This window comes from Lampetra planeri, chromosome 15 (assembly GCF_965212315.1).
Source record: "Lampetra planeri chromosome 15, kcLamPlan1.2.h2, whole genome shotgun sequence".
Classification (NCBI taxonomy): domain Eukaryota; kingdom Metazoa; phylum Chordata; class Hyperoartia; order Petromyzontiformes; family Petromyzontidae; genus Lampetra; species Lampetra planeri.
Genome location: NC_136121.1, coordinates 1,888,625 through 1,904,304, shown reverse-complemented (window position 1 = coordinate 1,904,304; position 15,680 = coordinate 1,888,625). Strand labels below are relative to the sequence as shown.

At 42.4% G+C, this 15,680-nt stretch overlaps 1 protein-coding gene across 2 annotated transcripts in view; it reads left to right on the top strand.

The window, feature by feature from the left end:
- LOC144722603 (glutamate receptor 2-like) overlaps positions 1-15,680 on the top strand; it is a 214,702-nt gene that overhangs the window by 182,285 nt on the left and 16,737 nt on the right. For both annotated transcript variants that reach the window (XM_078600826.1, XM_078600828.1), the window contains exons 9-10: positions 11,017-11,130; positions 15,138-15,344. In XM_078600826.1, coding sequence (XP_078456952.1) covers positions 11,017-11,130; positions 15,138-15,344 — 321 coding nt within the window. The remainder of the gene's footprint in view (positions 1-11,016; positions 11,131-15,137; positions 15,345-15,680) is intronic.

Below are 15,680 nucleotides of genomic sequence, written 5' to 3'. Positions count from 1 at the left end.
GATGTCCAACTGGGGATTTCCCAGCCACGTGCGAAATCTAAATTGGCCGACCACATCAAATTTAATATCGCCAAACTGGCTGAAGCGCGAGAGGCTGCGAGGTTGAATTCAAGGTCTCGCCAGATCGCTAACGAAAGATTGCATGCACGAAAGGTGTATACGCACGATTGGAAACCAGGCGATAAGGCCTGGCTGCACTGCCCACATGCACCGTTGGCTACGTCCCCTAAATTGTTGAGACCATGGAGGGGACCGGTGGAAATCGTGCGTATTGCACGACCCCAGAGTATCCAGATTAAATGGGAAAAACGCCGTTGGTACGTACACCCCTCCCGGCTGAAACCCTTCGCGGCACCGCATGACCTCCCTTTGTGCCGTAACGACCGAGCGTGTGATGGGGCCGTCGACTCGGGGAGGGATGTGTCGCAGTCTGATCCTCACGTGTCTCCACCTGACCCACTCCCAGGTGTCTCGGACCTGACGGCTGTTGACCGTCGTGAACCGGAACCCCCGAGGCACGCGCGGATCTCCGATGCCTGCCCCGTGCCTTCCTGGACTGCCGGCACCACCGGACGGTCAACCGCGTCTGGTGCCATACGACGGACCGGCCAGGCGGACTCGTGCTAAGACACGACACTTTTCATGAAAAAAAAAAGAAAGAGGGGAGGGCCCGAGATTGCAGCTCGCCGCCGCGTTCCCCTTCTGCCCGGTATAATGTCCCGTTCAAGGGGCGCTCGGAAATGAAGGGACGCTGCACAAGTAATTTTTTTTTTTTTTTGCATACACATTTATTGTTGCCGCTCGCCGGGTTGTACATATTGTACATATTGTTCTTGTTGTCGCGGTGGCATGTTCTGATTCTTGCGGATGGCGGAGTTCTTGTTGTGTTGTGTTGTTGTGATTGTTGCTTGTGTTACGGGGCACACACGGGGGGGGGGCGGGTAATACAAATTTTTTATAGCAGCCGGGTCGGCTGCGAGCTATGTGGTAGGGGGTGATGTAGTGGTGGTGTTGACGCGCGCCGACAGTGAGAGATCACGGGGCGGCGCGGGGTGCGTGGTTGTGCGCGCTGACACAAGGTGGGAAATAGGATCGTGGGCAGCGCGCAGTGATTGGTCAACTGGGGTGGGTGCTCTCAGCGACGTCCGCATGAGGGACTATGAAGGGGGACGCGCGGGAGCACTCGGGGAGTTGTTAACCAGTTGAAGATCGAAGACGGAGTTGAAGAAGTAGGGCCCTGAGACCCCTAGTCCCGCTGTCCTTGTAAGGGCCGGGACCCTGTGTGGCTCGGAGGCGAGACTGTGGGACCCGTGGTCTGACGTCCATGTGGGACGAGGCTGTGGGACCCAGAGTCGAGACGGACACCCCAGTCGGGTGGGTTCCGAGAAGCTACGGGGCGTAAAAGCCCGTGTGGGTGTAGCCAGGGGAACCCCGTGGGTTAGGCTGCAGTTAGCCACCCGTGTAATATAAGTTGGTGTTAATAAAAGAGTGTGCTACCCGTAAGGTCGTCTTCCAACAAGTTACTACATTACACATACACCGAGTGTGATGGTTTCCAGCCAGTCACCATTGACCGTGCACTATACAAATGTGCTTTACATTGAATTTGTCTGGCCCAGCTCCTGAGGAAATATTTGGAGGATAGCACCAAAATATTGTAATTTTGTATAGTGATGTAGTAATTTTAAGTCTTTCAAACGTGTTCTATAACACACCTTCATGCTAGTGGTGTATGAGTCAAGGCCAAGGCATTGTATCTTGATCATTGCAGTGGTAGAAGTATGTTTTATGTTAAACTTATTTCGCACCATAGGTAGCCAACTGTGATAATCGGAGGTACGGGGGGAGGACAACATAAGCAGAACTCTCTTCTGTGTCTGCAAACATGAATACACATTTTTGATTGTTCTCATTTACATAGTAGGAAGGGGGGTGGTCTCCATATACAATTTATGTTTATTTTCTGCAAACTACCACTCATTTTACCCCATAGTAATGATGGACTGAGTAAGATCCCAACCAATATTTGAATTCGCAACCTGCTAATTGTGAGCTCAGCGATCCAATCACTGTGCTACTTGACTCAAGGTTGGGCCGCATACAGACGAGAGTAAAAGTTGCATCAATATTTACACTGCAAATATTCCGCACCAGGCAATTGCAGTTCTTAAACATTAAAGCCTGGAATGTTGCTTTCTGGCAACAAAACAGGTGTAAATATGTTAAAACACCAAACTGAAACCTTTAACAAGGAATCATGTCTGCATTAACCACAATTTTGTGAATTATCACTATGTAACACAATTTTTGTTCCTGGGTAGTAAGTAGTAAGCTACACCAATTTCAAACATTTTAAAACAGTTTGCCTCAGCAGCAGACCATGCTTTCCCACCTGATGATGGACGCTTGTGTTGCACCCGAAACGTCGTGATTTATTTAATTTTATACCTACGTGACTTTACCGAAAGAACCAAAGCGTATGGATTCCTGTAGTCACGAAAGCTTCAAATCAAGATTGTTATTTTCTAATTGCTTACGCCTAAAAAGTATAGAAAATGGATATTATTCTCCACAAACTTAGCTTTTGTGACCAGGACAGTGATATTTTGAAATGTACCTATATCAATGAGAAAACGGGCAAATTTGTGTCTTTTCGTTCACATAAAGTCGGAAAACAACAACATTGAATCAAAATTAACATGTATTTGCACAAAAATAATAAAAAAATGACTACAAAAGATTTAGAAGTGAGTAGTTTTTTTATAGATTGATGATTATACTGTAAATCACTTTCACGAATCAGCCCCCAAATGTAGTCCCCATCATGTTATCGTTATATTGTCCTTGGTAGCGGCATTAAAAGTCCAGTATATCCTGGTGGAAGCGCTTGCCTTGCTCCTCCGAGTACGCTCCCATGTTCTCTTTGAATTTATCAAGATGAGCATCAAGGATATGGACTTTGAGGGACATCCTACAGCCCATTGGGCCGTAGTTCTTCACCAGAGTCTCAACCAGCTCTACATAGTTTTCGACCTTGTGATTGCCCAGGAAGCCACGAACCACTGCAACAAAGCTGTTCCGAGCTGCTTTCTCCTTACGAGTGAGTTTCTTGGGGAATTAATTTCACTCCAGGATCTTCTTTATCTGTGGTCTGATAAAAACACCGGCTTTGACATTGCCTCGGAAAGTTTAGGGAAAAAGTCTTGAAGCTACTTGAAGGCTGCCAACTCCTTATCTACAGCTCTGACAAATTGTTGCATAAGGCCCAATTTGATTTGCAGTGGTGGCATCAACACCTTCCGGGGGTCCACCAGCGCCTTCGTGTCCCTGCTGTCCCAAAGGCAAATATAGCAGGGAAACTTGGTGAACCCGCCTTGGAAACCCATCAGGAATGCCACCATTTTGAAGTCTCCGATGACCTCCCATCCGTACTCATTATACTTCAAGGCATCCAGCAAGGTCTTGATGCTTTTATAATCCTCTTTGAGGTGCACCGAGTGAGCCAAGGGAAGAGATGGGTACGTGTTACCATTATGGAGCAGCACGGCTTTTTGAGGCTCCTGGATGAGCTGTCAATGAAGAGGCGCCACTCATTCTGGTTACAGGCGATTCTGATTGCCTCAAACAGACTGGTCACATTGTGGCATAAGCAGAGCCCATCTTGACGGGTGAAGAAGCTGCAAAAAGGTTGGTGACGCTTCCTCTGATGTGCGACTTGCACACTTTCATCCAAAAAGTTCCACTGCTTGAGCCTAGATGTCAAAAGCTCGGCATTGGATTTGGTGAGACCAAGATATCTGATCAAGTCGTTGAGGTCTTATTGGTTGGGGTAGTATGGGTTTCTCTCCTCAGCTCCACCTCTGAAATTGTCATCTTGTTCTACGTCTTCCTCGCTCTCTGACCTGCTGCTCTCTTCTAAAGACAGCTGCTCTCTCTCTGGAGCAGTGGGTACGGGGAGCTAATGTCAGTGTGGCACCGGGGCGATGGATGAAGGAAGGTCCAGATACGTGATAGCAGATGCAGTCTTGCCAGTCCGACGTTTGGAAGGGTCCACCATGCAGATGTAGCTTGAGTGGTCAGTGGGTTCCCGCCAAATTTTTGGGATAGTGAACTTCATAGTTCTCTTTTCCCCTCTGTACCATCCCACAAAAATACATTTATTTCACCCATGACTAATGTGTAAGAGATTCTCAAAACATTTATCAGAAGTTATATATTTTTTCAATAACATTGAAAATTGTAAAACATTTAATAATTAACTTTTACAATTTACATTTTTTAAACAAATTTTTTGTATAATTGTATATCTTACCTTCCAGAGTTTTTTGCATTGCTCGCAGATGAAATGAGGTGCCCAGGGTTTGTTTTGAGCCCCGACAAGCATACCGAAATATGCCTTGTAGGCCTCAGAGTACTTTTTCGTTCTTGTCTTGATAAATTGGCCACAGACATAGCAAAATGCGTCTGCCGGATGCTTGCAGCCTCTTGATGCCATCTCTGAAAAATGTAGATATGTATCCACTTAGGCGGCTGGAACTAAACTGAACTGGTGGCCTTAAAGCCCCTGTAATTATACCACTATTTATATTACTGGAAAGTTCTATAATGTTCTAGAAGTTACTCCAAGTTTACTAAGCACTGAATATATCTGGAATGTTCTGGAAAATAGGTACATTTCAAAATATCACTGTTCTGGTCACAAAATCAAAGTTTGTGGGGAATAATAGCCATTTTATGTACTTCTGAGGCAAAAGCTATTAGAAAATAACACTTACTACCCAGGAACAAATAAATATAAAAAATTGTTACACAGTGTTACACACATTCCAATTACTTTTACGCTTGCCAGACAGCATCTCATTGTTAAGGTGACACATATTTCATACGAAATTTATCATGGTAATTACTGTAATCCATTTTTATTCATATACAATAGGACCAATGTATAAAAAAAAAACATTAGACCATTTGTATTGCAGTGCTCTATAAGCGTCTGGCATTATTGCACATCATTAGAAGGTTCGTGGATGTGCACCCAATGCTCATATAGGATCCGCTCACTTTTGTACTCTCTAGTGTGAAACATTGGACATCAAATTGCGTCAAATGGAAAGGAATATGTCCCGGGTGTTCTGTCTTTAATAATAAATGCATCTCTCCCTACAGCCTTGTTCTTTCACCTCTTTTAAGATGTGTCTGCACACCAAGTGTGACACCAGATCACCGGAGGCTTCTCATGTTTATCTAAGATTGAGCACGTGGAACGTTTGCTCCTCTCTGTTTACAGAATTGCGATATGCTGCACAGACATGAGCCGAGTAGACGCGCGTCAGCCTGTCCACCTTAGCGCCTGGTGTGCAAGGTCACGAGCCTTGCATACCTACTTTCGCATGACGCGTATACTGTGTTGTTCTCTGCCAGTCACGTTTATTCGAACTAAGATGGCAGAAAAATACATACGTGCGTGTGTTATATGTTTGTTACCTGCAAACACAACGTGCCCGAATAGTCAAAAAAGCTAAACTGGGAATGTGTGTGCGTGGTGGTGCAACGGTTAGCGCGCCGTGCTATGAACCTGGCGACGCGAGTTCGATTCCCGTTCACGGCCAAAACCAGTGACGATTATCTGAACCGGTCCTGGGCCTCTTCCCCTAGGTCGACTCAGCCTCAAATGAGTACCTGGTGCGATGTGTAAACATCGCCACTAGGGAGACAAATGCGGCTGGGCGTGGTGTTGGCCACCCACCCCCTCGTGTGCCATGCCGGCCTTTATAGGTGCTCGCTAACAGCACTTGCCCCTACAGTCTGTTAAGGCTACACGGGGGGATGTTTGTCTTTGGCAGCGGTTAGTGCGCTGTGCTGCACTATGAACCCGGCCACCCGCGTTTGATTCCCGCTCACGATCCATAACAGTGGCGGATGTCTGAACTCGTCCTGGTGGGCCTCCCCTAGGTCGACTCAGCCTGAAATGAGTACCTGGCGCGATGTGTAAACATTACCACTAAGGAGACAAAGGCGGTCGGGCATGTTGCTGACCACTCACCCCCTCCTTCTAACATTCTAAAGGCTATACGCGGGATCTTTGTCTTTGTGAATATATAACTATAAATATATCTCCAGGCGATCCAAATAGAATACTATATGAGGGTAAAGGTGTGTCTCTATATTTACTTGCTCATGCCACTGCAGGTGAAAGGGGCCTCCACGACGGGAGATGCAGAGAGTCTATCTAGAGAGCATTTTTATCCTACTTTTCCGAGCTGGCCACTTTACCCCAGACGCAGATGACCTGCCGATCAACTGTGGTTATCCTTTTGGGCAGACACGGTGGAAGGACTTAAGAAACTTGCATGTCGTTTAAACTGCCACCATAGGAGGTCAACAACCAGAAACCTCTGGATTGCAAGTCCAGTCTGCTAAAGCATTGCATCATGGTAGCATCAGATGTACAACATTGTCCATGCACAAAGGTCCACCAAGTGCCGATAGCATGGCTGCTATTAAGGCAGCGACGGCACACAACATTATTCGTCTCCCCTGTACTGATGTCCACTTGTTTATATAGGGTACGTGTTGATACAGGGTACGTGCTTTAATAGAATACGTGCTTATATAGGGTATGTGCTTATAGCCACACATAGACCGTTTTTTGAGGGTTTGCAGTTTTTCTACACAGGTCACACACTGTGCGAATGTATTCCCAATAAATGATGTATGGCCTAAATCAATAGCTGAATAATTTATACCAGCATACATGGTACAGATTCTGGCCGAAATTAATTGAAGTGCCTTGCAGTTTACTGCCTTTCACGCTCTTCCACAAAAACAGCACTTACGTTAACCAAACACGTGGCATTCGTTTTCCTGCGGTTTTTTTCTAAAGCAGATTTGCAGTCAGGTATAGTCTAAAAAATGTGCTTATTGGAAGACAGCTGTTCCAACTATAGGAGTGCAGTTTTTTTTCCAAGTGCCCAATTATTTGTATTAATGTGTAAATCAAACGTCGATGTATTTGCACCTCAAAGTAGGCTCATGAAATGATATATAATTTACATATATAGAACGGCTGTTTGTTAACGGTAGACTGCTTACTCTTTGGTTCTTTCGGTAAAGTCACGTAGGTAGAAAAATTGTATAGAACTAAAAATAATATATTAACGACGTTTCAATCGCAACACAAGCGGCCTTCCTTAGGTGGAAAAATAGTTCAGTAGTTCCACTGCTGGATTATTTTTTATATAAAATAGTTCAGCAGTTCCACTGCTGGATTATTTTTTCCGCCTGAGGACGACCGCTTGTGTTGCGATCGAAACGTCGTGATATATTATTTTTTGCTTTATTTTATTTTTCTACCTACGTGGCTTTACCCAAAGAACCAAATACTATGGATTCCTGCAGTCACGAAAGCTTCTAATCAATGTAGACTGCTTATTATCACTGCGAATAAAACAGTGGCTTGTTCTTAATGTAGAAGAGACTGAAGCTTACACGGGCTGCCATAGCTTAATATTTCAGGCACATAGACGCGATGCTTCCTATGACATGTCCATTTATTTCTGCCAAAAATGCCAATATTGTAAAAACAATGACAGTGTCCCCATGTATTACTTCTACAGTAGAACCTCTCTTAACGACCACCCCTGTTAACGACTAATCGCTTGACGACGGGCCTGCATAGAGCCCAATGTGGAGTGTATAGTAGTGTATAGTGTAGTGAATATCTTCTTGGTTCTTTCGGTAAAGTCACGTAGAAGGGAAGTAATAAAATAATAAAAATAAAACATAATAAAATAATTCTCACGACGTTTCGGCCACAACGCAAGCAGCCGTCTTCAGGTGGAGAACAGGTCTGTCGAGGAGACAGAGTCTGAATGGCACGCTCCAGGCTTGGAGCGACTATTTATGCTGGGATGGAGGGGCGAAGAGCGTCTTGACAAAATAATTTGCATATCAAGAGGAATTTAGCATATTTATGGGAAATGCAGATATGCGATTATTACTACTTGTGAAATGCGTAGGAGGTTTGGCGAGGGGTTTAAAGTCATTATGCCCATGCATTATGCAGGATTAGCAGTATCAAAGGGAGGGAGTAAGGTTAGAATTAATAAAGGGAAGGAATGTTAATAATATGGCGCCGCAGCAACTAATATGCTTATTGACTATACCTTGTCATATTACACTGTTTTATTCTACCCACTCAACTGTATAGCACACTGCTATATATTCACTATAAAATTACGATACTATATATTACCTTATACATTGTATTAAACATTACACTTTTATACTATTTATTATTATATAATATGCTATACACTATACCATAAACCGTCGCGTGAAAGGTACTAAGAGGAAGCAACGAAATATGTCAATGGGAGAATGGTGGTAGGAAGCTTGCAGCGGAGCTATACAGTTGAGTGGGTACAATAAAACAGTGTAATATGACAAGGTATAGTCAATAAGCATATTAGTTGCTGCGGCACCATATTATTAACATTCCTTCCCTTTATTAATTCTAACCTTACTCCCTCCCTTTGATACTGCTAATCCTGCATAATGCATGGGCATAATGACTTTAAACCCCTCGCCAAACCTCCTACGCATTTCACAAGTAGTACTAATCGCAAATCTGCATTTCCCATAAATATGCTAAATTCCTCTTGATATGCAAATTATTTTGTCAAGACGCTCTTCGCCCCTCCATCCCAGCATAAATAGCGCTCCAAGCCTGGAGCGTGCCATTCAGACTCTGTCTACTTGACAGACCTGTTCTCCACCTGAAGACGGCTGCTTGCGTTGTGGCCGAAACGTCGTGAGAATTATTAAATTATGTTTTATTTTTATTATTTTATTACTTCCCTTCTACGTGACTTTACCGAAAGAACCAAGAAAATTAATCCCTGCAGTCACGAAAGCTTTAGATCGAAATTTATAGTGTAGTGAATAGTAGTGTAGAATAGAACCCCTCTTAACGACCACCATTGTTAATCATTTATTGCTTAACGACGGGCATTCCATAGAGCCCAATGTGTTCGCTTACCGACCATTTCCCCTGTTAACGACGGGCTGGTGTTGGCAGAGGTGGGACAAAGTCATTGTTATGCAAGTCCAAGTCGAGTCGCAAGTCATCAAATTCATGACTCGAGTCTGACTCGAGTCCAAGTCACATGACTCGAGTCCACATCTCATAGGTGGGACAAAGTCATTGTTATGCAAGTCCAAGTCGAGTCGCAAGTCATCAAATTCATGACTCGAGTCTGACTCGAGTCCAAGTCACATGACTCGAGTCCACACCTCTGGGTGTTGGTACAGTAAATATTTATTAATGCATCGATTAACCATGTTTCTTGTATTGTTATGTGTTTATAATTTTGTTGGTATGTTTATATATCAGTATACATTGTTTACATTTTGTTAATACGTTTTTTGGATGAAAAAGGGTAACTTTCAAAGCGATCGGAATGAATTAAGGCTTAAACTTGTACTTCCTATACTCGCTTAACGAACCAATTACCATCGTTTAGAGGGGTTCTATTGTATCATTTTTTTGTATTGTTTATTGTTGTAACATTGTTACCCGCCCCGACTGGACATCTATGAAAAATAACTTTATAGCTTATCAGATTACTCCTGCAGTATAAATAAATATTCTGATTCTGATTTGTTACACTATCCAGAAATAGTTTTGGCACACCGCTGCATCCACCTTGCCTGATATTGTCATCATGGTATAAACTTCTTGATGAGATTCTAGGAATATTAGGTACAATTATAAAGGATTATTAGTACAGTATTCCCTCATTATTCGCAAAGGATACGTTCCGGAGATGCTCGTGAATAGCACATTTCATAGATAATAATAATATTGGTCTACCTTAAATAAATACATGAGAAAGCTTTCTCTCTCACCACTTTCTTGCATCACATTCCCTCTCACCATTTTGTCTCTCTCTGTGTTCTGATGCAGTTCTGTAGAATTCCAGATGCGCGCACAGCAAAATCGCGGACAGAAAGTTCGTGAATAATGAGCAAATACTATATTATGTCGATGTACCTTGTTCTCTAGTGGTAGTGCATTAGGGGCCGTCCATAAATGACATCACGCGATTTTGGCCGATTTTTGACCCCCCCCTCCCCCCCTTGTCACACGGCGTCACAAAAAGTCAGACCTCCGTCAAATATGAAGTCACAAAGCTTTGCCCCCCCCAAACCATATTTCCATTTTGAAAATAAAACAGGCTTCAAATAACTTTTGACTATTGTCATTTTCGTGCGTATTTAATGTGGCGCTGCACTCTGATGTTGTAGGAGAAAACACGTATTAAAAAGGAGGCGTTGGAAAGCTGATATTTTGCATAAATTCACTTTAAAATATTCAACGTCTAACTAAAACTGCAGATGTTCACAATATTATATTGAAATTCTCTTATAATTATAAAATATTAATAGTAATTATAACTTTAAAAAATACTTGAAACTTTGTAGTAGACTTAGCAAAATGGAGAGTACAATTATAACAATCACATATTCATTCCACATAATGAAAAGCCCCGGTAGAATCATTAAAATAAAAATGTTTAATAATAATCATAATTTTTTTTTACAACATTTATGCTTATCCATTCTCTGATGGAGAAGCAAAATGCTTTTTCATGGATAAAATAAAAAGTGACTTCAGTAAATTAAAATAATCAAATAGTTAATAATGAAAATTAATAAAAATGAGTGTTGTTATAACAATTATATTCTTTAAATTTATTTAAAGTTGCGCATTTTGATGTGACGTCACATTTCTCAAACCCCTCCTCCCCCCCTCGTTACACATCGTCATAAATGTCTGACCCCCCTCCCCCCTCCTAGGTGTGTGACGTCATTTATGGACGGCCCCTTATGCCGGTAATCTAAGCCAGCTTAGCATAGTTCCAAAAAATGTCGAGTGAATAATTATTACGCCATGTATACGCTGGAATCTTAATTGGTGTTGTGTGGTTTTTTTTGTCGTGTGATGTGTTGCAGATTGGCTACTGGTCGGAGAGAGCGAGGAACTTGGTGATCACCAACCAGGAAATGCTCGGCAGGAATGGATCGGGCAAAACTGGCAACCGGACCGTTATCGTCACCACCATCTTGGTGAGGGCAGCCTGAGCAGGCAGTGCGGCGAGGGCTCGTGGCCCCCACGTCTCTTTGTCACCACTCCGCTGCGCACATTCTCTGATTGGGCCAGGGACCACGGTTTTTGGAGATGTTGATAATGGGGATTTTAAAACGAAGCCTGATGGCAAAAAATTACACTTTTTGGAAAAATTGAGCTCCCATAGCTCGCTGTCAACAATTGCATTGCTCCAGGCCATTTGAGGTACGCCTCTAAAGACCTCAAGCAGCCTCGCCTCCAAGTGCAGTATGGAATTACAATGTAATTAATTGCAGTAGATCAAACGGTTTGATTGGTGAAATTGGCACTCAAAACATCTTATATCATCCGGGATTGTTTTTAATGGTTTCAATAAACACATATCTACATAGTTGTTATGTTATACAGTGAATGTGGGACCTTTAGCCTTGGGTATTCATGAGTATCCTTATAGTATTGTCCTCTATCTTAAAGAAAATGAATATATACATTGAACAACATTCGCCCAGAGACCCCTGCCTGGGCACATATGATGCCATAAGGATGTCTTTTTTCATCTCTGTAACATGGTAGGGACAATGTAATGAAAGTTTTTTGTGAGAGTACCTTAGAGCCCATGAGGTAGGAGGCATTTAAGCCCCCAAGTCTCTGGATTTTCAAAGTTCATCAGCAATGAAGAGGAGACCCGAATGGCATTTGTCAGTGTGAAAACCAGTAAGTGAAGAAGAGCTCCTTTAATAATGTACAAATGTCAGCGCGAAGATGATAAAATAATGATACTTTATAATTGGCTGCTTTTTGCCAATCCACTGCTGGATGTAGTCCTCCACCCTCTGTGTTGGTCATGTGGGTTATTTTACCGTACTTGTCCACGTTGGTCTGTGTAGGTAGGTGAAGGGAGGGCCCAGGATATTACTTCCCAATGATGAAATATTAATTATTGGTGTGCTGGTAATCCTTCTTTGCAGAACATGTCGAAGCACTAAAATGCATTCTCAACGAATGTATGTGCTCCAGATTACTCTGCTCTTATATGCATAAATTCACACACCCTACTTTGATATAAATCACAGTCGCTCTCAACCTCTAAGTCATTGTTCTACAACGACGCTTGCGATTGATGGTCCGAAGATATTTGTTGATCCTTTGATCCACAAGCACACAGGCTTGAATAGAACCATGCAGTGACCGTCTTCAAAGCCTCCCCTGATGGTGAGGCTGTGAGAGTGATAATCCAGCCTGTCACTGCATCCGTATGCATTGTGTTTCATTATACACAGTTCCTCTGCAGCTCGTGCAGAGTGCACAACTACAAGTCAATGAACATCACATGATCATTAACATAAACCAATGTGTACATGTCACGGCACTGTTGTTGATGTGATAGAAGTATGCACGTAGTTAAACCATGGATACCATGAGGAAATGTTAGTTTGCCTTGCGATACACGGAGTGATGCTCTGCATTGTGGTGAAAATTCCAAATTCTTAGATTGGAAAAACTGGCATGTAAACATGATGACAGGATATGTGAGGGAGCACTGAAAAGCATGAAATTGTGTTACTCAACGTAACTCTTCCGTTGGTCTGATCTCTATTAGAATTCTTGAACGTTCATCTGTGCTACATATTTTGTCTTTCACATCTGGAAAGCATTAAATCAATACCATTAGAGCAGGGAAGTATTTGACATTATTCAAACAAGTTTCACAACTTTTGGAATTTACTTTCACCATGTCATCCCTTTGTTTCTTTCTTTCCCCATTACGTATCACGTGTCTGTGTGGCATGTTTCCGTGACTCACATTCTGTCTGACCTTGCCAATTCTACTAAAGCAACAAAAAAGTAACCGAAAACCAATCTAAATAAAATAAAAACGTCTTCTAATCGAAAAAATGGCATCGTAAAAACTGTAACCCGTGAATAATGTTGGAGAGGCCGTCCATGTTTTGCTGTTACAAAGTTCTCTGAGACGGATAATTAACTTGTTGGCTTTTTTACTCCAAACAATAGTACAATTAGCATCTTAGGCATTTTTTTCAAAGATATGCAATCATTACCATGAAGAGATCACTCTTCATTTGTGAAGCAGACAATATAACTGGTGATTGATTTATAAGCACTGATTATTGTATATCCTCAAAGGGTTTGTAATACCACTGTTGACTATAATGGAAACGGGGAAGTTGCTCACTAATTGCTTATGCAAAAAATTCCCTCGGTGTAAATAGTAATAAACGTAATACATTTGGTGTTCGCGTCATTGTTATAGCACAAGGCTGTCACGAAGGCGCTGCGTTTCACATGCATAATCAGAGTTTCATATCGGTGGGTGACGTTGCTGTGTGTAATCTCAATTGAGTAATCTGTGGGAAATTTCCGACTTTGGTCAATTTGGACCGCGATGCCAGCACACAAACGGCCTGCTAATTCCAAATTACATAAACTGTGAAGCAGGCGCCATGTACTTGTGCGGTTAATACACGCGCAATAAATATAACCAGGGGGACCTGTTATATTTGAACCTCATACCTTTACCAAGGAATGGTGTTGAGTTTAGCCTAAAACACTGATGAAAACAAACAAAACAACCGTTTTCCCATTTATTTATTTTTACAGAGCATTGGCATATGGGCCCAGATCACAAAATTCACTACCACTACTCCTCCTCAGAACCTGCTTTGATCTCAAGATAGCAGCCTAGGATTTGAACCCATGATCTCAGGAGTAATGGCTCAGTACTCTGAGATGGGCATGGCTTTCTTGACAATTGTTTAGTGGTTGTAGTTGTTTGTTGAGGTGACCAAAAGGTTTTTATTATGGACGAAAACGAGCCCTGCTTGACTGATCTGGACAGATGCGTAACTGTCTGCCTCTTAGCGAAGGAGTTATCGTGTAATTTGTTTCGTCCAAGGTGCTGTTGCCATGTTGTTGATACTTTAATTTTAAACCTGTCGTTCTATGTCATCCAGTTTCTCACGTTCATATCCCAGTCTTCGCCGTTGTTTTCAAAAAGATGCATTGACTACCAGTGGATTTTAGTCGAAAAACATTTCATCATTCTTGATGTAACTAGACATATTTAAAGTGGGAATGAAAAGATCAATATAGCAATGTATTTCATTTACTTTAAGCCAGAACTAACAATACATGTTAGAGCATTATTTTTTAGAAATATGAAATTAATGGGTTGAATAATCAAATGTTTTTTTTAAAGGTTTACTAGATTATGTTATTTGGGGATATTGTAAGAATCTCGTTGAACATGGTAAATGTTGACAATATTACATTTTAAATAAAGACATACATTGTAAAATATGTGTCTTCTGGTTGTCACTGCAGCTTCCTCTCTGTGGAGTAAATGCAGTATTATTAATTTTTTCAACGTCTTCATATTTCACTGCCAGAATTGCAAATGTCGTTCGTAATATTTTTTGGGGAAGAGGTCACCTTAAGGTCACGAGTTGGTCGAGAAACAGAAATTTAATTTTGCACCAAAAATTCCCAGCGGGTATAACAACGTGTTCGCCGCCCGGCTATCTTTCGTAAACCACTCTTACCCATGGATAAAGGTTCAAGCTACTTTTATCAGCAAGCTATTTAAAAACGATGGCTCCCAGCCAAGCATTTGTCAGCCTCCTTCAAAGTCCGGAGGGTTATGCAACCAAATGGAGACTGTAAGTGGGATTAGACATTTTTACTTTCAGGTTTTTAAATTTACTTGGGATTTGTTTTTGATTAACTTTAACATGGAGTGTCGATTGACCAACAGGGACATTCAGTTTTAACTTTAACAATTTGATGTTTCAAGTTTACAGTTAGCAAAACAGACCATCTTGATTCTCAGCGTGCGGATCAACATCTTCTTAGGGCACTGCCTCGATGGCAGTGGCCTGGGGAGACCTCCATTCAGCAGTGGCCTGACCATAGCTGATGATGTTAATGATGTATTCTAATCCAGGGCATTGCCTTCGATTGTCAAACTTTCCCTCCCTCGCTCTCCCAGGATGCGCCGTACTTCATGCTCAAGAAGAACCACGAGCAATTTGAAGGCAATGATAAGTACGAGGGCTACTGCGTGGACCTGGGCCAAGAAATCGCAATCCACGAACAGTTCGAGTACAAATGGTCGGTGGTGCCCGATGGTGCCTATGGGGCACGAAATCCTGACACCAAGGTCTGGAATGGCATGGTTGGAGAGCTGGTGTATGGGGTGAGTATTCCCGTAGTCAGGGCCCAGAGCATACTTTAAATGTGTTCTCCTTTTGCCAAAAAAGTACGTGTCATTTGTTCATTCGATTTGAAAGTTGTGTCTTTCAGGAAAAAAATGCCTTTGAAGAGAACAGCAATAGTAAATACAGAGGGCTTGAGAAGGACAGTCTTAAGGGATGATGGCCAATGCTCAAGAGTAATCCTGGAGTGGGCAATCAAGGGATGGAATGCATCTGAGAGCGATAACATCAGCACATGTGCAGGTGCTATGTGGATTATTACGTCACAGGATCATGAGGGATGGCGGTGGCTTGGGGAAGCCTTCATCTAGCAGTGG